This window comes from Meleagris gallopavo, chromosome 11 (assembly GCF_905368555.1).
Source record: "Meleagris gallopavo chromosome 11, MGAL_WU_HG_1.1, whole genome shotgun sequence".
In the NCBI taxonomy this organism is placed as follows: domain Eukaryota; kingdom Metazoa; phylum Chordata; class Aves; order Galliformes; family Phasianidae; genus Meleagris; species Meleagris gallopavo.
Genome location: NC_139414.1, coordinates 8,887,102 through 8,912,167, shown reverse-complemented (window position 1 = coordinate 8,912,167; position 25,066 = coordinate 8,887,102). Strand labels below are relative to the sequence as shown.

The following is a 25,066-nucleotide window of genomic DNA, read 5'->3' as shown; positions in this document are numbered from 1 at the left end:
CTAATATTTGTCCAACTACAGGTGTTTGGTTACTGCTATCCAAACCCGTCTGAGATGGCAAGGAGTCAGTGTTAGAAGAATCAATTAAAAGAATCTACTAGCAAAATGATGCATGTGTAACTTCTCAAATGTCATTAGAGGTTTAACATTTAATGAAACATCCAGCTAGTTATGTGCACTTGTCTAGACACAACACGTGTTCTTCCAGCAGGACTCGGGCAGTCACAATGATTCAAACTCTCCCACAGTGTCTATATCATGAGATGCACTTTGAGGGGGAAAAAAAAGTAGAGCAGAGGTGCTGAAACTTCCTATCCGAGTTGAGAAAATGTAAATTTTTACTCTGAAACGAGATATCCTTCCATGACAATAGGACAAAGGAAAACTGCCACAAATGGGAGGTTTGTAGGATAAACAGGTCAAGCCTACAAAGGAACACGCCTCAGAGAGTGATCTTTCAACATGGGAAGTTGCTAATAAATTCTCTCAGGTTTTTCCTCCCATCTCTGTGGCAATACACAGCAAGTCACCATTAGTCACTAAAAGTATTAACCAATTCAGATGAGATTTGCTTGACCTAAAATATCATTTCCTTTGTGCTACTTAACCAAAGATGATTATGCAATGAACGTCTAAAACACCACTTAAAGTGTTCTCTGAAGTAAATCATATATCATTACAAACCAAACAAACAAAAAGAAAAAGAAAAACAAACAAAAACACAAATAGGATGGCAAAGTTCCCAGGTCCAGCCATCAAATAGAGGTAATTCCAGGAGACTTATTTGCATACAGCACACATCCGTGAATGACCAAAACGCCCTCCAAGTTCTCAAGGTGGAGAATGAATAGATACTTTTGTCCTTTCCTGATGTACTAAAAGCATGACTTTTTATTATTTTTTTTTCCTTTTTAGTTAGTTGCAGACTCGAACTGAAATAGAAAGAGGAGGTTTTACATTTCTGTCAGAAATCAGTGAGAGTTGGCACAAGCCCTAACTCCAGAGACTAATGAATTTTCTTCAGACCCAAGCCAACCCATGAACCTTGGCTGGCTCACTAATGTGGAGCTAACAGCTTTTACAGGAGTAGATTGAGGTTGACAATGTTGAGAAAATAGGCCATAATTTTTACTGCATTTGGTACTTCATGAAAGTGATCTTTCACTCATACGAATGACATGTGGTTCATACCAAGAGAGAATTAAACACAATTTTCATATTAGCCACAGAGAAATATATGTTTCAATCATTTTTCTTTCAGAAAAGAAGAGCTCAAAGCCAACTTGTGAACCACACCAACAATCAAGGTGATGGTGAAAGATAGCTTGGCAGTTGAAACAGAAATTCAACCACATCTCTCACTGGATCATTTATCCAGAAATACCATCAAGCTGCTGTACTTCCTAGAGACACTGATGGTTTCCATGACAGTGAAAGAGCTGACAGACGTACTGTCTCTGGGGCAGAGGAAAAATAGACCCCATACAAAATCAAAAGGGGAAGATGCCTCAAAGTTCACATAGAACTTCAGTCTGAACAATTAATTTTGCAGAGAACAGTACCAGCAGATATCTTCACAAGCTAGATGTTTGCTTTCCATTTCTGCCCTATGGCTCCTTTGAACTATACCACTTTTCATGCCTCAGCTAAGTGCTGCAATGGACCAAACTTTCTTTGTGCCAGAGAAAAAAAATTGATAACACTCCATTACTTCTAAGCTTCCCAGAGTTTGATAGTTTTCTTAACAGACAGGAAGCAACCCAGAGAGCTGCAATGCAGATCACTGCAATGCAAACAAGCATGCCATACTCCCTGTAAGGACTTGGAAGATTCCCAAGGGGACATCTACTGTAATTCAGGTGGTACTTTCCCAGTCTTTCATGAACAGAAGGGTGTTGACTTGTTACATTTAATTCACCAAAGAAAATGCAACAAAAGAAAATCCAACTGTGGCTTATATTCCACAAAGCTAAAGACAATAAAGTTAATTTTCCTCTAGCTAATAGGAGAAAACTAAGGAGGATAAAGCACTCCTGGGACAGCACAGTATACAATAGAGGAGCTAAAGCATGGCTCCACAAGCAGATTACGTTTACCTTGTCATTACAAAAACTCATCTCAAAACTTTTACATACTCCGGGCTACTCTGCTAGCATGTTCTAACAAGAGCTCCAGGCCTTCCTTATGCAAACACGTCAGTATGCCACCACTCAAGTGTTGCCAATGAGAAGAATGAAACTTCCAGTGACACAGAACAATGATGAATGACAAAGCTCTCAGTTCCATCCCGCACTGCTACCAGCAGTCACTACCCTGTGTGGTGCAGATGGAAATGTTCACTCTAGCAACATGTGAGTAAGAGCGACTGCTCTGGTGCCCTGTCTTTGTTAAACATTTGGAACAGACAAAGAGGAAAATATTTGGGAAGAGGATTAGCGCTATTTGCTTTTCATTCAGTCAACCATCAAACCATATTTTCTGTCTCAATTTTCTGCTGCCTTTGGGCAAGAAAATGCCAGGATTTTCTGGTCTGTTCCTTTAAGGATGTTGAAAGTGAGCCAGCGAGAAGTGTTCTCAGAGGTGGTGTCCTCACAACAAGTTGAACTACTAGAACAGGACAAGCAAGGAAGCCAAATAGAGTCCAGAAGCCGCAATTCACAGAGGACAGCTGAAGAAAGACTGTAGATCCCAAAAGGGGACCTTTCCTGTGGAAACAAGAAAGGAGGGGCTCAAGCACACAAGGTATGATTATATAAGCTTTGGAAATCAGAAATCCAACAGTGATGAAAGAAAAATGGAGGGGAGGAGAGCACTTTGGTGGGGAACTAAGGGGCCAAGACAGGCTGCGTAGGAGAAGAGCTGGTGGGCCCTCGCACCAAGTAAGAAATGATGGAATGTACTGGGAAAACAAGAAACAGCTGGTTTTTCTGTGGCTACACACCAAGGCTTTTCAGCAACTCTCCAAAATTCAAGAAAATCCTAGAGTTATAAAAGATAAATTGATTGTAAGATGTGGATAAATGAGAGCAAGTCTGTTCTCTCTGCCTTAAGCATGAACACACAGATTTTGATGTCAGAAGTTTGTGATTATGAATGCAGAAAGGAGCAATGGTATCAGTGCCTGGCAGAGCCAAGCTGGGACTGCAGCAGAGCTCTTTGTGATTCTGGGGTGCAAGGGGTGTGTGCCCACTGCTACAGAGAGAGAGGTACTCACCTCCTGCTCCTCACAGACAGAGCAGGCTATCCTCACAAGCCCCTAGCACTTCTTGGCTCTGCACATCTGTTAAATTGAATGGGAAACTTCTCATCTGAAGTATCTGCTAGTCATGCAAAGGTGCCTCCAGTAGTAAGCCTACAGAAAAACACTACCTCTAACCGTGCACATGCTGGGAAAGGAAGGATGCTCAAACCAGGGTGCATCTGAAGATTTATTTGTACACAGCTCAAAACAGAGATTGCTGCACGAGATATTACAACCTTACCACAAATGGCCAGTGTCAGACATGCAGGTCACAGCACTGAGTCACAGGAAATGCAGCAGTCTATGGGCGCCCCAGCAATCTGCTCATGTCCCACTCACATCTGAAGATGTAGAATATTTTGAAGGGTACATGAAATCTGCCACACTTTCACTCCATACGGCCTACTGGGTATAGAACAAACCCAGCAGGATCCAAAACAGACAGGCATATTTAACTTGAGAATCTAGTTTGAAAAAGGAAAAGATACAAACTGGGTAAGTCACAGAATTAACCTCTATTGATGCTCTGCATTGAAGTGCTAGAAACGCTTTTCAGCCCCTCTTCCTGATGCCTGTCTCAGAGTCTTTGTGCCACATGAAGCTCCCATATGGTGTCAGGATGCTGTAAGGCATTAAAGGTTATTAAAGAAAAGAAGAGTAGGAGGATGTTTTGGTGACCAGTTTAGGCAGAGCCCAAAGTTGTCCTTGCCAAATCCACGTTCACAGCACAAGCAACTCCAACAACAGGGAATGAAGAAGGGGCAAAAATGCTTTTTCTTGAATTCTATGGATGTATCGCGAATTCTTCTTGAGCACATTATTTCTTTGCTGGGGTTATCTTGCCCTCTAGTGGTTCACACTACAGAGCTGACATACAGCTGTAATTTCTGCTGTAAATCCTGCAAAATTTATGCAGAAGTTGCGCATAAAATGAAATAATTCCAATTCTGTTTGATTTACACTGTTTCTATGTCATCATTGGGAAAATCTGAAGTCATGATATGAAGTTATACAAGATGTAAAATGCTTGCTACCTCATACTTCACATTTCACACCCCAGGTAACTTTTGTACCCTATGAGAGGATCCTCCACCCAGCCAGCCTAGAGTGACACTGTCAACATGTGCACAAATATCTTCATTTGTTTTGGAAGAAACCTTCCTCTTTTATTATTATTTTTTTTTTTTAATCTTAATTTTTGAGGAAAATGGTGCCCACAAAATACTTCTATTTTAAGACAAAGACAATATTTTGCCTGAAAAAAAGTTGTTAGGAAGAAAAACAGAGACAGAAATAGCATCTAGAAACAGGAACCCTACAGTCTATCTCCAGAAGCTAGACTGCATAAGTTTAGATTCCTGATATTATCTAGATCAACATGAATATGGAATGTAACTTACACTGTACTCATTTCCTCTGCATGCTCCCACGTCATATCCAATCACAGTACTCAGCTATCTTTATCTAGGAAAGCTCTTCCTGTGGTTAGCTTGCTCAGTACAGAATGAATGACAGTGTAATTTGTCTCTCATTTACAGATCTTCCAAATCTTTATACACTGTCAGCAGAGAAACAGCAGATGTATGTACAGAATGTGCAGAAAGCTTTTCATTTTTGAGCTAAGAAAGATGTTTTCCAGATGCCAACATTTAAAGAACACTACTTAGCACAAGAAACCAGAAAATATATTGAATGACAAAACATCTTTGTGTTTTGGGCAGTGTCAGCTAAGAAACCTCTTCCCCAGCTTTGCCATGGGCTGCTGGAATAAGGAAAACAACACCTGGACTTTTCCCACCCTGATCCTCTGCCTCTACGGATTCTTCTACATGATGAAGCCATCAGAACCTTTTCTAACCCCTTACCTAACTGAACCAGATAAAAACCTGACAATAGATGAGGTATGATTTTCTCTGCTTTTTGTGGTTCCACTGAGAACATGAAATGAAATGTAGAACTTTACATGAAGTTTTAAACAGCCTTGGCAGGTTACAGTTTGCAGGTGGCATAAATGAAAACGATCTGAAATACACATGAACATGGTTTGTAAAACTTAAGATTCAGTACTGTTTAATAGACTCATGATGCTTCAGAACAGAGTGTTTCTATATATGACATTTTTTCATCCCTTCTATAAGTCAATTTAAATAAATGAACTTATTTTCACCAAAAAGAATTAGACTTCTTCTTCACTTCCAGGTTACCAACCAGATTTTCCCAGTTTGGACATACTCCTACCTCGCACTCCTTGTCCCCGTCTTCCTGATCACTGACTACGTGCGCTACAAGCCCATCCTCCTCCTCCAGGGCATCAGCTTCATTGTCACGTGGCTCCTGCTCCTCTTTGCACATGGGCTGGTGGCCATGCAGGTGATGGAATTCTTCTACGGGATGGTGACAGCCACCGAGGTTGCCTACTACGCCTACATCTACAGCGTCGTCAGCACTGATCACTATCAGAGAGTGACGAGCTATTGCAGGAGTATCACTCTTGTTGCAGCCACCCTTGCTGCTGTGCTGGGGCAGCTCCTGGTTTCCTTAGCAGACGTATCTTACTTTCACCTCAATGCCATTACTCTGGCTTCCGTCTCCCTGGCCTTTGCGTGCTCTTTTCTCCTCCCAATGCCTCAAAAGAGCATGTTCTTCCATAGGAAGGGCGTCTCAGAAACCCTCCCACAACCAGGCAAAGTTGTGGCTGGGCTCAGTTCCAACACGTCATTGAGCTGCCAAGAGGACAATGACTGTGCAGCTGCTGACACGGGACCGACTCCAGCACAGCAGGCTCAGCAGCCCGAGCCCCAGCACCACGTGCTGAGAGTACTGGTGCAGCTGGGCAAGGACCTGAGGGATTGCTACAGCTCTAGGAAGCTTCTTTACTGGTCCCTGTGGTGGGCTTTGGCTACGGCAGGCTTTAACCAAGTTGTGAACTACATCCAAGTGCTGTGGGACTTCCGAGCCCCGTCCCACAGCTCTGCAGTGTACAATGGAGCTGTTGAAGCAGTGGCAACATTCTTGAGTAAGTTATATTCTAAGAATCAAAGGTAGCCCCAGAAGTTTTACTTTAGAACATTTTTTCAGTTCTTTTTCATTGCAGATGCTGCAGGAAAGCTGTATACATGTTGTGCATTCAAAATGTTGTTCTTTGATGTACAGAATAGTGCACATGTGAGCAAAGCTATTATTCTATACGACTGGGGCAACAAACTTTATCCTACTGGTATGCAGAGAGCGTAAATCCCACGAATCTTACATTCATTTGAAGGCACACATGCCTCTTTTGACAAGGTTTTGAATTTTGTTTTCTATTCTCTCCACAGCCTCCCTGCCAACCAAGTAGCATTACAGTTCCCGTAGCAATAGCATAAAGATGAGTTTTCCATAAATATTTTACACACGAAGAGCATATACCTCTCATTAAGAGCTGTCTCTAGTGAAACATTCTTGCACAGCAGGAAGCAAAGAATTTCAGTCATTTCAAGATATGGAGGTTTACAGGAAAAATCGATTACTCAGTTCGCAATGGTACTGGTGTTAACAATTACTCTTGCATCAGGAGCAGATGTCCACACTGCACAAGCAAAGTAATGTTATCCAAAGGCAACGTAAGAGGATACCACTCTGACTTGGCAGCATTTCACATTCATATTGTGCTGCTGTAGAAGTAATTGGGATGTGATCCAACAGAAAATTTAAATATATCTTCATTGTAACTGGCCATGCACTACCCTTACTGTCATTGAGAACCAAATACTTCTAAGTTTAAAAATTACTCTCATATGGAGGTAGACAGCTAACTTAGACCAACTGAATGATACACTAAAAACACTTAACTCCAATAGTGCCTACTCTATGAGGAATACTTCTCATGGCAATGCTTAGTTCTCACTGCAGAGGTTTTTAAATTGTATGAGATCCCATAAGACGGTTATCTGGATGGCTTACCTTCAAAATAGATGTGTTTTTGTAGGAAACCCACTAAGATTAAGTAGCACCTACCCTTTCTCTCTCTTTTTTTTTTTTTCTCCTGAGTATATTCACTTGATATTTTACAGAAGTCCTCCTTTTTTGGGGATCTTTGCTCCTTATTGAGCTGCACAGACCTAAACAATTGACCTAGGAGGTAACAGCTTGCTAGCTTGTCTACAGTGTAAGCTCATAGAAACTGGAAGGATTGTTCCTCAAGCTCCAAACAGCATTCCTAAATCTCTCCCTTGAAGCGCATGCTTATTCACAAATAATGAATCCTTACACAGGACAGATCATCCAAGAAGTGGAATAAAACACTAAGAAAAGAATGGCAGATACTTCAAATTGTCTATAAACAACCAGTCATCTGTCCAATTTCAGGACTAGTCTACTTCATTATTCAGTGCTGCCTTTTGGTAGATGATGGTGGCAAGCCTTAGTGATACAGGCAATATAACAGATAAAATGTTTGCTTCTTTCTTATTATTTTTTATTTTCTAGGCTCGGTAGCATCTTTCATGGTAGCATATGTGAAAATGAACTGGGACCTGTTTGGAGAACTGGCATTAGGAATCTTCTCCACAATGGATGCTGTTTCTTTATTTCTCATGCACTTTACTACCAATATCTGGGTGTGCTATGCCAGCTACCTAATTTTCAAGGCAAGCTATATGCTCCTTATAACAATAGCAACGTAAGTATTAACCCTCACAGCTACCATGACATGCATAATAATTACAATACTTTAAGTTTACTTTGGGCATCCCTCTTTTTACTCTCATCTACTACGAGATGCAAGTGTTCAGGTAAAAACAAAGACACTTAAGCGTCTACTTATGTTCTAAGTATCCTTCTAAACAAACAAAAGAAAAGTTATTAAAAGAGCACTCAACAATTGCCTATGCAGAAGTTACTTTCCCCTTGCACATACACTGGCATAGGAGATACAAAGCGAACCAGAGGGACAGCACAACCATCTTGGAAAAGCTGATCTGGAAAAAACATCTTCTAAAAACCCCTCATGTCTGGACCACTTTGCTGATATATATAATCCTCAAAGATATTACAGTGTAAACATGAAATAAAAGAGCATGGGGCATTTAAACTCAAACAAGACATCTAATGAAATCAAGTTACTTAGTTGTCAGAAATTGAAAATATAATATATGCGAACCATTTTTATTACACCATTTATTGTATTGATAGGTTGCCTTTAGCATAAAATTTTACCATACTACTTCTTTTAACAAATAGCAAATGCACTTTTGTGCCAAAACCATAATGATCGATTCAATTAAAAAAAAAAAAAAAAAAAAGAGAGAAAGAAAGAAAATGCTGATAAAACTACAGGACATGACAAAACAATACTCATCTTTAACAAAGGCAATTAAACCCTCCACTTATATTTTGGTGGATTTTTAGTGTATTATAATGGATCACACCTGAACTACTTCAACATATTCTATAGAAAAAATAAAAACTTGCATCAAAAAGCTATGAAAAATCAGTTCAAAACATTCTGCTGGGATATTTGTTCAGATAGAAACTTAGGAGGTAAATATTGCTAAGAAAGACTATTGCCAAAACAAGATTTACATCAGAAAAATTGCTTACAACATATAACTATTACCATTATTTCTCTTTCTTGCCTTAATGAATAGTCTCTATCTCAACCTGTGAGTTCTAATTTTTCCCCACTGATTCTCTCCCCCTATCCTACCGGGGGAAGAGGAAAGAGCACACAGCTGCTTGGTGCTGAGCTGCATGCTGGGTGAAACCACAGCACCTGCCCATCTCACCACAGGTTCCAGATTGCAGTCAACCTGAGCATGGAGCGCTATGCTTTGATGTTTGGGCTGAATAACTTCATTGCACTGGTGATTCAGACCATCCTTACAGTAGTTGCTGTGGACTCAAAAGGCCTGGGACTGGACATCGTGACTCAGGTATGTGCTTGTTAACTTGCTTGCCTTCATTATTCAGCCAATTCATCTTCAAAGTTTACAAAAAGAAATTATAATGCAAAGGATAACGTAATTCCCTTTATTCTATAAAAATCAAGGCAGTATATCTGGTGTTAGCCTTCCTGTTAGTGCAGCATTTCTAATGATGAGAAACAACTTTTTTAAGGTGATGACTCCACACCTTAAATAACTTGGCCCTGATACCTCACTAGCTTTTGCTAATTCACAGGGCATTGAATAACATCCTCTGCCCAAAAAATTAAGCTGGTTCTCAGATGTTGAATCAACATAACCCCACACTGTCAGGGGACCTCAAGACCACGAGACAGCATGGATTATTGAAATTACTTCAGTTCAAGGACACTTGCCTTCTAATTGCAGCTCAAGAGTAAACCTGATCGATATCTCAAGATGAGTAATGTCTCACTACCTGTGGTTTGGTCATTCAATTTGGCATGGGATATCCTCTCCCACATCAATGTCCGTAACTTCAATCAGACCAATTCCGTTCACAACAGTCAGTTGAAATTTACCAATTTCTGCATTTTCTCAGTTGGCATCTGAGAAACTGAGGCAACTCCCTGCTCCCATAGATTTGAAGAAAATTAAAACCAAATGTTCTCCATGGAGACAGCAGAAGTTACTTGGATAAATGAAAGATTAAATGAAAGCTTAAAGATTAGGTCTTGAAGATTGAGGACAGGAACACCACAGACTTCATAAATAGGCCGCTGTTGTTGGAAATATTGATTGAAATTCGTATTATATTTACTGAACCCAGTGTGGTGATTCCAGTGAAATGTGCGAGTAAGAGCAGGAAAAGGACAAACTTGGACTCTTCACTTGCATGATTCATTACTGTGTGAGTAATGGACATGCTGCCTCTACATTTCACAATAATATAAAAAAAATCCTGTTCCTATCCCTTCCCCCCTCTAATGTTTAATGGGAAGCATAAGGGTTGGAAACAACGTGGCAGTTCTCCACTCTTCAAAGTACTGCTTTCTGGAAAAGCTAAGATTTCACTTAATGACAAAGCAAAAAGTTCAAACATTGAAACTATTCCAGAACATAGGTAAACAAAATTGTGTCTGTTTTCAGGAGAAGCAATGCTTCTCAACCATGTGTTTTTCACCAATTTTTCTGTTTTTTTTTTTTTTCTTTTTTCCTCTAGTTTTTAATTTATGGCAGTTACTTTTCAGTCATAGCTGGGATTTTCTTGATCAGAAGCATTTTCATGCTTGTCTCAAGAAAGTGCAACAGGAAAACAGTGAGATTTTGGAAAGAGCCTCAGAACCTCACTGAACATGAATCAAAAGAGCAGACTGTAACCGGCTGTGTGACACAGCTGTGACACAGTTGGGCTGCTCACGTGGCCCAGCCCTCGTGAAAGAAGAGCTCCTGCTGCAGCATACAGGGAACCACTGTGCAAGAGGAACTTAGAACGCAGCCCTGAAAAGCTACGCTGAATCATTGCAGCACTTCCTTGCAACATATGCCAGCTAAGATCAACATAATGGCACCGTACCAAGAATAAAAGATAAGTTACTTTAGATTCTTATTTACTTTCCTATAAATAGCTTGATAGCAGTAGTTAATACATAAAGAAAAGCACAGCAACCACTTTGGCGTTACGCTTTGCACAATTGAAAAGAGCGGAGTTCACTCTGCTTGCTTGTCTAGTTCTTGCAACCAGTGTTGCCAAGCTGCTTCCATGCACACTTGCTCATGAGTGCACACAAGCCTATTCTCTACTTCTGCCCTTTGCATGTACCTTACTCTGAGCTGAGGAGGAAGATACTGCATCATTATACTCTCTCCTACCCAAAAACAGGCAGTTCAGTAGTAGATGACTCCCTCATAATTCAGAAGCCCACCACAGAAGCACACAAAAGCTCAAAGACAGAATTTGCACAACCTATCTGAAGGTCCATCAAAACTCTGCAATGCCACAGTTGTTGTATTATCCTTGCCTGAAAGCAGCAACCTAAGCGGTGCACTGAATTCACAGTGATCTCCATATGGAAGAGTAAAAAAAATTTGGATTCAAGTCCCCACAGACCACTGAAGGTTGGCCACGTCCCTTTGACTTCCACACTTAAGATATTTATAAATGTTAATAAGAGCCCCTCTGAGTCTTTTCTCAAGGCTGAACAGACCCAGATCGCTCAGCCTGTCCTCATAGGGGAGGATGCAGTGTGGAGGCAGAAAACAGAGATTATAAATGAGTTTGCACAGTAAATACTTAGCTTGATACAAAAATATATCCACATGTTAAAGTTATTTCTGTACTGCAGTTTGCTTCGAGTTTGCAATACCTACATCTAACTAATAAAAATAGAAAATACTTAGCATTTGCAGAATATTTTTCTTGTGGAGAGACAAGATAACACATGTACAAATATTTACACTTTTCATAGACTGGTCATCCCCTGCAACCAGCAAACTGTCCAGGAGTTGGAGAGGGGCAGGAAAGAAGTTGGGATCAAGTCTCAAGAAAATCAGAGGGACTTAACCAAATGAAGACAGCTTTTTTCTAGTCCATTTGTTTAGCGTTGTGCATTGTGTAGACATCCCCAGTTGCAAAGTGGCTTTAAGTAGAACAGATTAACCAATGCAGCATAAAAGAAGGTGTACTTACTCTCAGCTAAACAGTACCTTGTTACTACTGAACTACTTATGTGGAAAAAAGGAACTCGGTATTTCCTCAAGCTGTCTTTGGTACAAAAAGTTAAATACCTCCCTATAGGTAGCATCTGATAAAAGGAAAGGCATTGGCAACATGCCAAACTTTGCTTTATGTAAAAATATATTAGCAGTAATAAACTTCAGAAAAGGAGCTAGAAAAAAAAAAGAACAACAACTGGTAGAAATAACATTAAAAGTTCCTCTGTTTTGAATTGGTCGCAGCTTGCCGTCTTCCTTGTACTGCCACTAAGGAGTAAAGGAACCAAGTGGATAGTATATGCAGCTTTTAGTTATAGAGAGCACTGACTTCTGAAAACAGACAAGACTTTTATACACTTACATTCCTGTCTCTAGAATTTCCAGAAGATAGATTCTGGGGTTGGGAGGAGTATTTGGAAGGGGAAGGGGGATAGGGAAGCTCTTAGGAGTGTTAGGAATGACAACAGAATCATAATCAGTAACCGAAAAGTAAAGCCTCATGTTATCCTGAATTTTCAGCAGCAAGACAATGTTGATCCAGCAATCACTTACTGGCTTCATCCAAACAATTGAGATGCACGTGTCCTGCTGCGTGTTCATGTACAACACACACGCTTTGAAGAAGCCACAATTGAGGTTTGGCAGGTACCAGCAGGGCTTTTTAGATCTGCAGGAAAGTGAAACTTGGAACAAATCCACCTCCCCTTGCAGCTGAGCTGAATATGAAGGGCTCGTCTCTCCTCTAAGCATGCCAAAGGATTCTACATAACCATTGCTATCCCAAGTGACAGCCCCATCTAAGAGCAGCACCAACTCCCCTTGAAGCACCACCGGGCTGGGGGACAAGTCTTCCACTAAGATACAGTCAAGCTGGTGAGGCCCATTCTGGAAAACAAAACAGCAAGAAAATTGCATCTTTTAATTCAAAGCCAGAAGGTATTAGGCAAGCATGGTGTGGGCTAGCAGAGAAATCCTGGCCACCTTTCAGCCAGCCAGGTGATGGACCACCCAGCAGTGTTTTCTCCACACTTAACTTCATTTTTTAGAAGCCTTTTGTAAAGTGCATGGAACACAAAAAGAGAGAACAAGCTTGCCTTCTGCAAACACTCACCTGTTATTGGAAATCAAGATCTGAATTTAGGGTTGGTTTTTGTAACCTTCCTCTGAGGTCACAGCAATGCTGCCTTAGTATAGTATTTAGACTAAGTATTTCCAATGTTAAGATGGAGCTCATAGTGTGTTGTAAGCTGCCTGGGGGCTCTTATTGTCTGCAAAACACTTTCACTTCAGTTGTTCGGCTTGACTCTCAGACACACAGCCTCCCTGAGCATGCTGAGATCTAACACATTGCTCAGCCATTTATTCAGAAATGAGACTGGAATGGAACTTGATTCTTCCACTGAGGTGCATCTCCTCAATTCTAAGTAAACCACTGAACAACCTTTGACATAACAGAGGCTGAAGTCCCATCACAAGTGCACCTTGATCCAAGCTGTTAATTTACAACTGTTTGTGATTAGGAGGAAGTGCGGTGAAAGAAACGTTGGTGAGTGTAGGCTTGGTTAAAAAGTAAACTTTCAGACGAGGTTTTACCAACTGTGAACAGTTTCTTGACAAATTTCTGGTGCGTTTGCTCTTTCACTACATTTTTACACAGATTATGGATTGCTGGAAAGGAGCCATATGCAGCAGTTGGATTTATCCCACGCTCATCATCTGTGTGAATGGGTTTTTCTCCACAATGAGACCTTCAGAGTCTTTTCTCACACCTTACCTAACTGGACCAGACAAAAACCTAACAGTTGAGCAGGTACGTAATGTTCTCTGAAGTAATAATTAAAGTGTCTGAAGCAGTAAGCCTTTGGTTATTGCTGTAAAGGGAGACAAAGCATTCAGCAAAACACGCATATTTTATATAAAGATTCACATCTAAAATTGTGCTGGAGAAGAATAAGGGTTCTCTTTTCAAGGAGGTAAACATTTTGAAGTTCCAACATTCCTGGTATTTAAAACCAAATTTGGATGTTGTTTGAATAAATGGATTATTTCAGCAAAATCAGGTCAAGCAGATCCCCTCTCCCACGAGAAACCCAGGAGGAGCGATACAGATTAATTTATTCTTATTGTGGCACTAGTTACACTAACAGTGAAGTAGTTTTGGAGAGAAAACAGAAACAGACTTCCACTGATGAGCTGTCAGATTATTATCCACAAGGTCTGCTCCAAAAGCAACGCCTCCTATTTTATTATTAGGTTGGCCCACAACATCAGAAGCAGATGGTGGTGGTACAGAGGTTAAACCTTCCCACCAATATCCCTTTACATTTTGTTGCTGTGTGACAGATGGCAGCAGAGGGGCAGTCTGAAAGAACGGTGTCTGACGTGGAAGCACGTGTGAAGCAAAGGGGTGTCAATGAATCTCTCCATGTGGACTGAATTACACCCACTGACATTCATGGACACTTACTGAACGTATATGGAGATCCAACAGTGAATGAGAGCACAGTGAGGTGGTAGGTAGTGCATTTCAAACAGTGGTAACTGCAGCAGTGGGTCATCTCCACTGGTGCAGATTTTTTACAAACACAGCATGCAGGCTCTTGTTCCTTGCTGACAAAAAAAGTACAGCAAATGGTGGTGATTATGTGGAAAAATAGCATTTTGTAGCTGAGAACTTGCCCTATCAAATAGTGTTATTGTGCTGCCTGTATCTGTTGTAGTTTCCATGGTAATAAATACAAAGCAATACCTTCAGAATGATCTACGTGCATTACAAGACTGTGTATTGTCCATGCAAGACAGATCCACATTTAAAAGTATTTTTGTATTTACTTTTTTTTGTTCTTTAAAGCATGCTTCTAGCACACTTCGTAACAGAAGAGGACATAGTTAACAAGTGAGTCATGAATTTAATGATATAATTAGAAAACACAAGCTTCATACACCCACATACTGCAAGTATGAAGAACAGTCATTCCTGACTTGCCCTTACAAATGTTAAGACAGAGTGTTAGCACAGCACAAAGACCAGATTTCTTCTGAAAAATGTGTTTATGGGATTCTTCTTTTGTGGAGGGGAGAGTAATTTATTTGCCTGTTCTTTTGGGGAGGTATTATTATTATTTCTTCCTTCTAAAACATAAAGGGAAATTACCTGTGTATTTCATGTTAGAGAGATCCTGATAGGGTGCCTTACTTCTGATCTCATCAACAATCTACTCAGAATTGACAGTACAGACTTAGCTCTTTCAGTTTTTCCATGGGTGTCCAACCTTTTGGCTTGCCTGGGCTGCACTGAGTGAAGAGAAATTGTCTTAGGCTCCATATACATAAGTAGCTCCAAAAGCAATGCCTCTTATTTATTTCCATGGAAACTACAGCAGATACAGACAGCACAATTCTCATTTACAAAACACTGTTTTTCAATATAGTCACCACCATTTGCTGTACTTTTTTTTGTCAGCAAGGAACAAGAGCCAACATGCTGTGCTTTTAAGAGGTCTGCACCAGTGGAGATGACCCACTGCTGTAATGCACCACCCACTGCCAGGCCTCCATACGCATTCAGCAAGTGTCCATGAATGTCCTTGGGTACTATAGTTTCTACATGGAAGAATTCAGTGGCAACTCTTTCTGTGTGTTCTATGTCACACACTTCCACATCAGATGCCATTCTTTCAGACTGCACATCTGCCACCATTGTTGGGTAGGTTCAACCTCTACTGCCATACCTCCAACATCCACCTCCGACATCACAGGCCAACATCATAACATAAGAGGCATTACTTACACAACAGTTCTCATGCAATATATAATATTGTTAATGTATGTAAAGTAACAAAAGTAACAAAATTAAGATAATTTTTTTTTTATTTATTACAATACCTAAAAAAAAAAAAAAAAGAAGAGCAACAAAAACATAAAACAAGTGGAATTTTTGACCTTATCTTTGTGAAACTAAAGCATCATCCTGGTTCAATGGCAGTGGCTGCCTCTCTTAGTAAATTCTCCATGTCTTCAGCAGAGATTTTTTTTTTTTGATGAAATTTGACTGTTCCTGTGCTTCATCCTTGAAAATAGTTATTCACAATTGTATGCACTACCAATAAGCGATGACAAATAAGGCATGACTGTGAAATGAGGGGTATTTCTCTCTGGTAAGACAGCTTATAAAGGCCTGGTAAAGGGACATGACCAAATTTTTGATTGTATCTCTATAGATTCCATTTGAAAATTCACAAATAACATTTATGTTGACTGAAAAAGGAGTCGCAAATAGAAAGAAATTGATGGGTTTTTTTCTACAATCTTGAAACTTCCTGTGAAATTCCTTGATAAAAATGGAAAGCATAGCTACCTATTTTTTGTTCACAGAACTGTGTTTATCCTATGTATCAAAATGCATGAACTTACTTGCCATCATTTGAGCTGGCATTGCAGTGCCCTGTATCCTGGTTCCAGCCCAGACACGGTTCACAGCACACTGCTGTTGGGATGCTGCTGAGGGGCCAGGCTGCTCAGCAGGGCACAGCCACCACTGCTATGACAATTTATTTTCAGGCCATCAATGCATAGAACACCAACTGAAACTTACTCAAACACAGTTTCATCAAAAACTTATTTACCTTTTTACACAAAAATTAAAGATAACACATGAAGACAACTCAGTAACAGCTACATGTATACTACATACAAATCCAGTTCCTAGTTCAAAAGGAATGTGTTTTTTTGTTTTTTTTTTTTTTTTTACTCAGGAGAGGTGATCAGAGGTATACAATTCAAACAAAACTTGAAACTGAATGGGTATTAATTTTCAGCTACTGCAGGGAATTGAATTTGATGCAAAATAGATTTTGCTCTGACACAAGCATGGTTCTTCTAGGTTACCAACCAGATTTTCCCAGTTTGGACATACTCTTACCTCGCACTCCTTGTCCCCGTCTTCCTGATCACTGACTACGTGCGCTACAAGCCCATCCTCCTCCTCCAGGGCATCAGCTTCATTGTCACGTGGCTCCTGCTCCTCTTTGCACATGGGCTGGTGGCCATGCAGGTGATGGAATTCTTCTACGGGATGGTGACAGCCACCGAGGTTGCCTACTACGCCTACATCTACAGCGTCGTCAGCACTGATCACTATCAGAGAGTGACGAGCTATTGCAGGAGTATCACTCTTGTTGCAGCCACCCTTGCTGCTGTGCTGGGGCAGCTCCTGGTTTCCTTAGCAGACGTATCCTACTTTCACCTCAATGCCATTACTCTGGCTTCCGTCTCCCTGGCCTTTGCGTGCTCCTTTCTCCTCCCAATGCCTCAAAAGAGCATGTTCTTCCATAGGAAGGACGTCTCAGAAACCCTCCCACAACCAGGCGAAGTTGTGGCTGGGCTCAGTTCCAACACGTCATTGAGCTGCCAAGAGGACAATGACTGTGCAGCTGCTGACACAGGACCAACTCCAGCACAGCAGGCTCAGCAGCCCGAGCCCCAGCACCACGTGCTGAGAGTACTGGTGCAGCTGGGCAAGGACCTGAGGGATTGCTACAGCTCTAGGAAGCTTCTTTACTGGTCCCTGTGGTGGGCTTTGGCTACGGCAGGCTTTAACCAAGTTGTGAACTACATCCAAGTGCTGTGGGACTTCCGAGCCCCGTCCCACAGCTCTGCAGTGTACAATGGAGCTGTTGAAGCAGTGGCAACATTTTTAGGTAAGTGAAAACACTAGCAACTACTTCTAATCTGTCCCGTCCTGATGGCATCCTTCAGTAATGCCTTTGGCACCTATTTCCTGTGAGGATCAAGGTCAAAGAACATAGTGTAAAAATTGAAGTATATTAACAGAAACTGCTCTAGGAAGTCTGTTTCAACAGCAGACTAAACATTTCGAGATGAGTGATCCTAGACAAACATTTTGTGACTGCATCCATATTTTGATGAGTTCAACTCCAGCTGTGACAACCAAAGAGAGGGCGAGAGCTGTAATTGTTTAGCAGTAAGACATGGGATCTTATTAATTCACATAAATAGCTGAAGAGTGAACTAAAAACGGTTGAGCCAGACTCTTTCCCAAAGAGCCCAAAGCCTAAGTAAAAAGAATAAGTAAATATAATAAAGAAAAAATAAGAATTCTAGAACTGACTGAACACTGAAGCAATTTGCCCAAAGCACTGGAGGAGTCTCCATCCTAGGGCATGTTCAAAACCTTGTTGCATCCTGAGCAGCTTGCTCAAATTGACCCTGCTCTGTGCAGGACAAGGCAACCTCCAGAGTCCTCCAGCCTTAGCTATTCTGATTCTTCTGCTACTACTTGACTCACCCAACTGACATTCCTCTTCATGTGCGCCTTCTGTTTTGTGGCCACTTCAAAGTTCAACGTCATTTAAATTGCTGAGCAGTACAACTGGAACTTCATTCCCAAGCTCACATCTATGTAATTACATCTCCTTCATACCAACAGCCTTATCTCAGGCTTCTTCTACATGGAGCTGCCAATATATTCATACTGAATTTTGCTGAAGCTACTCCAAACCTTCAGGACTACTGGTTTGAGCAGCATTCCCAAAGGATGCTTTTGCATCCTCAAGGACTTGATACTAAATCAAAGTACAGAAATCATTTAACATTAACAGGAAGCTCTGGTTATAATAGTTATGAACCAAAGGAGGAGACTACTATGACTTTTTAATTATGCTGAGGAATATATACTGTCAGCAAACGAAGTGAACAAGTGTGCTGTCCTGCCTGAAAACATCTGGGCAGCCAGTAGTACCCTGTGGACTGTTAAGTCTCACAGCTGTATAACATGCCTAGATCAGACTTGGAGCTTCAGTTGCTTCCTATTGCACTCAAAATAAGGGGTTTTGATATACAGGATTATCAATAAAGGGTTGACAACTAATGAGATTTTTTTTCTGCAGAAAATGAAGCTATGCCTCAAAGTATGAAGGAATGCAACAGATTTCCCAATTCATGTAAAGATCTTCATGAAATGAAATCCACTACGCAGATTTTAACAGAAAGCGCTTGGTGAGGTTGTCCTTACTCTCAGTTGTCAAAAATGGAACAATACACCATACACTGCTGCCTCCAGCCCTCAGCATGAGGCACTTTCTCAGAGTACTTCAGCCTAAGAAAGCTCTATAAGCTAGTAAAAAAAACTCAGAAGATTTACACAACACTTGTAGAAAATAGATACTCCAATATCAAAGCTCATTGTAGCCCTAATAAAAGTCTCAAGAGATCTGAGCATGGTCCATTTGCACAGTTATGCCATAATTCTAGAAATACAGTAATATTTATTATTTTTTATGTCTAGGTTCGGCAACATCCATGGCAGTTGGATATGTCAAAGTAAACTGGGATCTTTCTGGAGAACTGGCTTTGGGAATTTTCTCTGCAATGGATGCTGGTTCTCTGTTTCTCATGTACTTTATTGACAACATCTGGGCATGTTATGCTGGTTACCTTGCATTTAAGGCATGCTACATGCTCCTTATAACAATAGCAACGTAAGTATAATGCACAACTGTTCAGTCAAGTTGATTTAAATCAGTAAAGATATCATACTTTCACATCAATAAAGTAAATAAGTTTCTCCCGGAATAGGATTTTTGAATAGGTAATGATAGGAAAACATTGTTTCCAGCTCACACAAAAATCATGTTTAGAAGTACAACTCAATCATTACAACAGCTTATTCCAAATAAGTTCGTTCTGCTGCATTTAGCTGTCCAGTGATTTATGTGCAAGTTGTCTTTAAATAATCAAGCAAACATACACAGGACCTCACTTAGCAAGAATATCCACCCAAAGTAGGTAATTAGGATGCACAATAGCATGACAAATAGAGGGAGAAAAAAATTTCTGCCAAAATGAACATGCTAAAAACTTAATATGATGACTCCATTGTACATGTGAAACAATTCCCAAATTTCCTCCCATAGCCTGCAAACATACAAGGTTCACCATAGCTCAATTAAACTGTACATTCATTTTCAGGTTCCAGATTGCTGTTAATCTTAGCATGGAGCGTTATGCTTTGATGTTTGGCTTCAACAACTTCATTGCACTGGTGATCCAAACAATTTTAACTATTGTTGTAGTGGATCCAAATGGTCTGGGACTGGGTATCAGCACCCAGGTAAGCCAAATCACTCACACTTCTTTCATTTTCCTGCACTCCTCCAAAAAAGGGTTCTAATAGAAGTTTGGACTCTTGGAAGATACTAAGTGATGGGTTAGCTTAGAGCAGTTACTCACTTCATAGACAGTGAACTGGTAGTAGATGCTACTGTCTCCCTGTCCTCTACTCCCTTTAGCATGGCATTTCTATCATAACTTCAAGAACATTTTCCAAGAGCAGAAAAAAATAGAATGCCACCTATTACTAAGTTTCCAGGCTTATTATTGACAAGTTCATTATGAAAACACCCTAAGCAGAAGCAGGAACCAACCTGAAATATAATTTATGGAGCTTTATTACTAGGGTAATTTTAAGTTGGATGCATTTTCAAGTTACTTCAGTTCTGAAAATTGAGATTCTTTCTGCTCTACAAACTCAGAGAGTTTATACACACACTCACAAGGACCAAGTCCCTTGCTTTCATCTTTTCAGAAAAGAGCCAGAAAGTGCAGGGTAGTGGCCCTTCTCCATTATTGAGGTGGGGATGAGAAGTAACTGACATAGAATTCTCTCCTCCCTTTGTAACAGCAGGCTCTACTGAATGAGGTCAGGTGGACTATCATCATTTCAAGATGAGATCATTCAGGAGCATGGGTGGCAGGAAGGGGAAGAAGGTAGCACAGGGTCACCCCTTAAGTTATTACCCAACAACAACAAAAAAAACCCAATTCTTGATTTTCTTCACTTTTCTCCCCATTTTTCAGTTTCTCATTTACAGCAGCTACTTTACATTCATAGCTGGAATTTTCCTGATCAGAAGCATATACACCATTATCTCCATGAAATGCAGAAATACCAGCATGGCTGCTGAGCTCACTGGTCATTAAGGAATGTTGAAAAAAGATGAAAAGAATGGCTACAAGCAACATTTCAGAAGATTGCAACATCTAAACAATTAACTAGGAGAAACTCAGTGCTCAACTAAACCTGTGCCTGTCACACAGCAACCAGACTTATGAGCCTCCAACATAAAGAGCTTCTTAAACAGGAAGATGCATTTTCCTGGTTTCCTTCCCCAGTAAGTTCTAATACCAAACAGTTCTCAATCTTCCATTTCAACTCAAATTCAATTAACAGACCTGATGTAAAAACTTGTATTTTTGTTTGATGGACTGTCTCCCTCTACTCTGCCCTCGTGAGGCCCACCTGGTACTGCATAGAGGCCCGGGGCCCCCAGCACAAGAAAGATGTGGAGCTGCTAGAACAGGCACAGAGGACAACCATGAAGATGACCAGAGTGCTGGAGAACCTGTCCTACAAAAGAAGCTTGGGCTTGGAGAAGAGAAGGCTCCAGGGAGATCTCATTGTAGTTCTTCAGCAGTTGAATGGAGCTTAAAAGCTGGAAAGGGACTGACTTTTTACATGGTCTGACAGTGATAGGACAATGGGGAACAGATTTCAACTATTGAGAGAGCAGAGATTTAGATTACACATTAGGAATAAATTATTTACTCAAAAGGCAGTGAGGCACTGTCAGAGAAGATGTAGATGCCCCGATCCCTGGAGGTGCTCAAGGCCAGGCTGGATGGGGTTCTGGGCAGCCTGAGCTGGTGGAGGACAGCCAGCACACAGTACGGGGTTGGACCTCCATGATCTTTAAGGCCCCTTCCAACCTAACCCATCCTGTGATTTTATGAACACAATAGGAGAAAATTGCATACAGATGCCTGAACCTCTCAGTGGCAGAGCTTATAGAACATCACCAGAGAACTTTCACTTTCACTGAATATTTTAATTAAATGCAGTTTACTCTCAGATACAAGGCATTCAAACATTCCTGAGGAGCCTAAAGAAGCAATTGTCCTACAGCAGCACACACATCTGTAAGACAGGTTGCCACAAACTTTTTGGACACTTGCACTTTTTCAACTGGAAGTTCTGATATGAATTTTTAAAGCAAGTTAATACAAATAATAATTAAACTTCCCTCACTCCACCTCAGCCCACAAAGATGCTACCACTGTACGTTCAACAATGGATTAATACATTCTCACAAGTGACCAAATACATTCACTTCAGATTCCACACAGACAATGAATCCCTTCTATATCTGAAGTTGTGTGACATCAAGAAAAATGACATTTTGTTCAGGAAATGTTCCAGACGCAGTGACAGCAGACTGTGAATCTGTTGAAGATGTCTTGTACTCATACACTGGTTTTCCCTTTTAAAGATCTGTCTTGATAAAGAGCTCTTAGCTTAAACAGTCAGCATACACCTTCATTATGTATGGCTAATGGAGGTTTTCAGACATACTTATCCTTGGAAGCAAAAAATCTCCTAAACTAACTTTGTATTTTTAAGCAAGCCATTGGCAGATACTTCAACTCCTATACAAGGCAATCTTACTTAAATAAAAGCACTTAAAAGTTTAGATACAACAACAGCTTATCAGTGACTTCTTTCAATTATGTTCAGTAAACGGGCACTTTGGAGTCATTTCCGTCAGATAGCAGCAGTTTTCATTATGTTCCTCTACCACAAAGTACAGATTAGTTAAGAGCAAGAAGTAATTGATATTTCCCCACTATTCAGCTCACAAGAAAACCATAACAATTCATTCCTCTAAAAACATACTTTTTAAAAACAGTGTGAGCTTCCCTTCATGATCCAGGAAGTTCTCCTTTCAATAGAGAATGTTCAACAGAGACAAGCACTTGTCCGAAGCTTAGTTACACCCATTTAGATGAATCAATTTGGATGAAGGAAGTACAAGATTGTTTGATAGATTTGGTTCAGTTTTCATCAGTAAGTAAATCTAAGCGTTCCACAAATCCTTCTAAGTCCTTGCAGATGCCCACTCTTTACTGCATGCATGTGTTATTCCAATACAGATGTCAACAATAGAGAAGTCTAGTTATTATGCTGAACAGCCGTGAAGCATTGCTAGCACCATGAAAACCCTCAACTGCTGGGAACTTGTTTATTGAATTCACCCAAAGAGAATTAATCCACGCACCATACTCCATCCATCAGACCTTGTCAGAAGAAAAAGGAAGACTCCAAGTCTTTTAACATCAAACACATCAACAGGCCAGAACAGACCTTTAAGCAAAGAATACTACCTATAAGCAACTTATTATAGCCATTGTCTTTTGGGATCTCTAAAACTTTAAAAAAAAAAAAAAAAAAGGGAAATTACCATTCCCCATTCCCCACACATAGGCAACACCAGTCAGAAGCACTGGCATATGAAGAGCATTTTCACAGGTAGTGATCACGTCTGCCAGTTCCCCAAGAGACAAGCACATCTCTACTCAAGCAGATGACTACAAAAAGTTTCCTACCTTAAGGAATTCTCCCATTTATTTCAATCAACTCACACACACTCCTTTTCTCAAAAATCTCTAATAATTTGATCTCATTTATTCCTGTTATTTTGAAAGTTAGAACTTTATTCTTAAGCTGGCCAGAAACCCTCCTTAAAGCTTGAGGTCTGGGTACTCACAGCATGTGCACATTAGTTGGTTAATTTCAGTATTACACTTGAACATAAGCCCAGTTTTCAGTGTTTAAATTCCACCACTGATTACTTTGATGCACTTGCATTCTTCTTGCAACTTCTCTACCATAGATCAGACAAGCCAGATATTTCCTCCTCTACAAATGCTCTTCTAAGACGGCAGAAAACATTCCAGAAAATTAAGAAATCCAATCAATTAACTCAGTGTTCTTACTAATACACACAAATTTTAATAAAAAGAGCTACTCAATCTGTGGTACCAAGGTCATACGTACCGTTGTGATCACAACTAAGTCATGTTAACAGACTCCACTAGCTGTCAGCAGTCATGTCTTTCAGCAACTAACCATTTTTCAAGTCACTACTCATCTCAGTGCTCCCAGTGTCCTTTATTATATAGCTATTATTAGAGTTATGTAAGAGTTCACAAACTCATTCCTGATAGATAAGCCACTTCACTTGAACAGCAGGCTTAATCATGAGGACGTATTCAAGACTGTAGGATATGAAAATTGAACTTAAATCACTTCTGAGCATATAATTTCTGATATATCATTTGTGTAGGAGATTCACAATATGAACATTCTAACTCAAGTAAGTGTTACTGCACAGAAATAAAGCTACACTTCTTTTTTCTAATATTTATTTTTTTTTTTCCACCTGCAAACTGTAGCAAAACATGATCAGCTTTATTATGCAGACAGGTATCCCTCTAACATTAGAGATTTAGGCATGTATAAATAGAAGAGCTCTTAGGAAAGGAAAACATTTTGAGAAATGAACAAACCTTCAATTTAATTTCATGACTTCCAATACCAATGGTTAAAATGATGTAGCTCATTCATTCCAAGAGATACAACAGCACCTTAAAGTGGCTGATCTATTTCCCAGTAACATTTTTCACATAACAATGTGTTAAAGTTACAAATACTGATATGCACAAATAGCTATTTTCTAAGAAAAATATGTACAGTACTGCAGCATAATGAATGTGGTATCTGCAATAACTTATTAGCCAATTTTAATATACATGATACCGCTACTTTTTTCCTGCCAGTTCACAGGTCCAAGGATGTTACCACAGCCCTCTGTTTTGCACATTATTACCCAGGGAGGTGGGAGGGAGGGGGTTGATTTTCTTTGTTTGTGTGTGTGTGAGGGGAGGGGAATGACTCCTTGTTGGGTTTTTCGTGTTCTTCCCTCCCCCCCCCCCTCCCCCGAAAGGTACACAATGCAGGCTTTCATTTTAACTTCTTAAAGACTTCTTTTGTGTTTAAAGCTAATATCAGTGAAACAAGACAACAGTGCAAGAGGCGCAGAGATGTTATGTGACCACATAAGAGTTCTTTTGGGTAAAGTGTCTATAAGGCTATAAGAAAGGATTGGTTGATGAGTTTCCTGCTGGAAATTGTCCTGTTGGTGCACCAGCCTGAGGGAAACAGAAGGAATAAAATAAGACATTTTTCTAAATCGCAAATCATAAATTCAAGGTATGAAACAGAACAAATTAAGAAATATTTCTGGTTTGTGTTGCAGGGTTTTGGTTTGTTGGTTTTTTTTTGTGTATGTTTATATCTAAATATTACTGTAGG

General features: G+C 40.2%; 3 protein-coding genes across 10 annotated transcripts in view; 2 read left to right on the top strand and 1 right to left on the bottom strand.

Moving 5' to 3' along the window:
* Positions 1-2,340: 2,340 nt before the first annotated feature.
* On the top strand, positions 2,341-12,025 carry LOC100540180 (thiamine transporter 2-like). The gene is made up of 6 exons (XM_085233369.1): positions 2,341-2,742; positions 4,963-5,142; positions 5,441-6,257; positions 7,709-7,901; positions 9,012-9,153; positions 10,346-12,025. Exons 2-6 carry the CDS (start codon positions 4,996-4,998, stop codon positions 10,523-10,525), a joined length of 1,479 nt encoding a protein of 492 aa, XP_085089495.1. The 5' UTR covers positions 2,341-2,742; positions 4,963-4,995; the 3' UTR covers positions 10,526-12,025.
* Positions 10,549-24,904, top strand: LOC100540027 (thiamine transporter 2). 4 transcript variants are annotated; one of them, XM_085233371.1, is made up of 6 exons: positions 10,549-12,711; positions 13,496-13,648; positions 16,721-17,537; positions 19,145-19,337; positions 19,828-19,969; positions 20,716-24,904. In XM_085233371.1, exons 2-6 carry the CDS (start codon positions 13,499-13,501, stop codon positions 20,836-20,838), a joined length of 1,425 nt encoding a protein of 474 aa, XP_085089497.1. In that variant the 5' UTR covers positions 10,549-12,711; positions 13,496-13,498; the 3' UTR covers positions 20,839-24,904. The 4 variants fall into 4 exon arrangements, 3 of the variants coding, with proteins under 3 accessions (XP_085089497.1, XP_003209122.1, XP_010714721.1); XM_003209074.5 differs by having other exon boundaries at positions 10,550-13,384; XR_002118462.2 differs by lacking the exon at positions 20,716-24,904 and adding an exon at positions 18,747-18,855 and having other exon boundaries at positions 12,179-13,648.
* AGFG1 (ArfGAP with FG repeats 1) overlaps positions 24,101-25,066 on the bottom strand; it is a 37,014-nt gene continuing 36,048 nt past the window's right edge. For all 5 annotated transcript variants that reach the window (XM_085233366.1, XM_085233368.1, XM_085233367.1 and 2 more), the window contains one exon: positions 24,101-24,903. In XM_085233366.1, the coding sequence (XP_085089492.1) occupies positions 24,844-24,903 (60 nt within the window). In that variant the 3' untranslated portion in view covers positions 24,101-24,843. The remainder of the gene's footprint in view (positions 24,904-25,066) is intronic.

Excerpts from the sequence above, each read along its gene's own strand:
- LOC100540180 (XM_085233369.1), top strand. The coding sequence starts at position 4,996 with ATGGGCTGCTGGAATAAGGAAAACAACACCTGGACTTTTCCCACCCTG. Across the intron at positions 5,143-5,440 it reads AAAACCTGACAATAGATGAG|GTTACCAACCAGATTTTCCC; the intron begins GTATGATTTTCT and ends CTTCACTTCCAG. Across the intron at positions 7,902-9,011 it reads CTCCTTATAACAATAGCAAC|GTTCCAGATTGCAGTCAACC; the intron begins GTAAGTATTAAC and ends ATCTCACCACAG.
- LOC100540027 (XM_085233371.1), top strand. The coding sequence starts at position 13,499 with ATGGATTGCTGGAAAGGAGCCATATGCAGCAGTTGGATTTATCCCACG. Across the intron at positions 17,538-19,144 it reads AGCAGTGGCAACATTTTTAG|GTTCGGCAACATCCATGGCA; the intron begins GTAAGTGAAAAC and ends TTTTATGTCTAG. Across the intron at positions 19,338-19,827 it reads CTCCTTATAACAATAGCAAC|GTTCCAGATTGCTGTTAATC; the intron begins GTAAGTATAATG and ends ATTCATTTTCAG.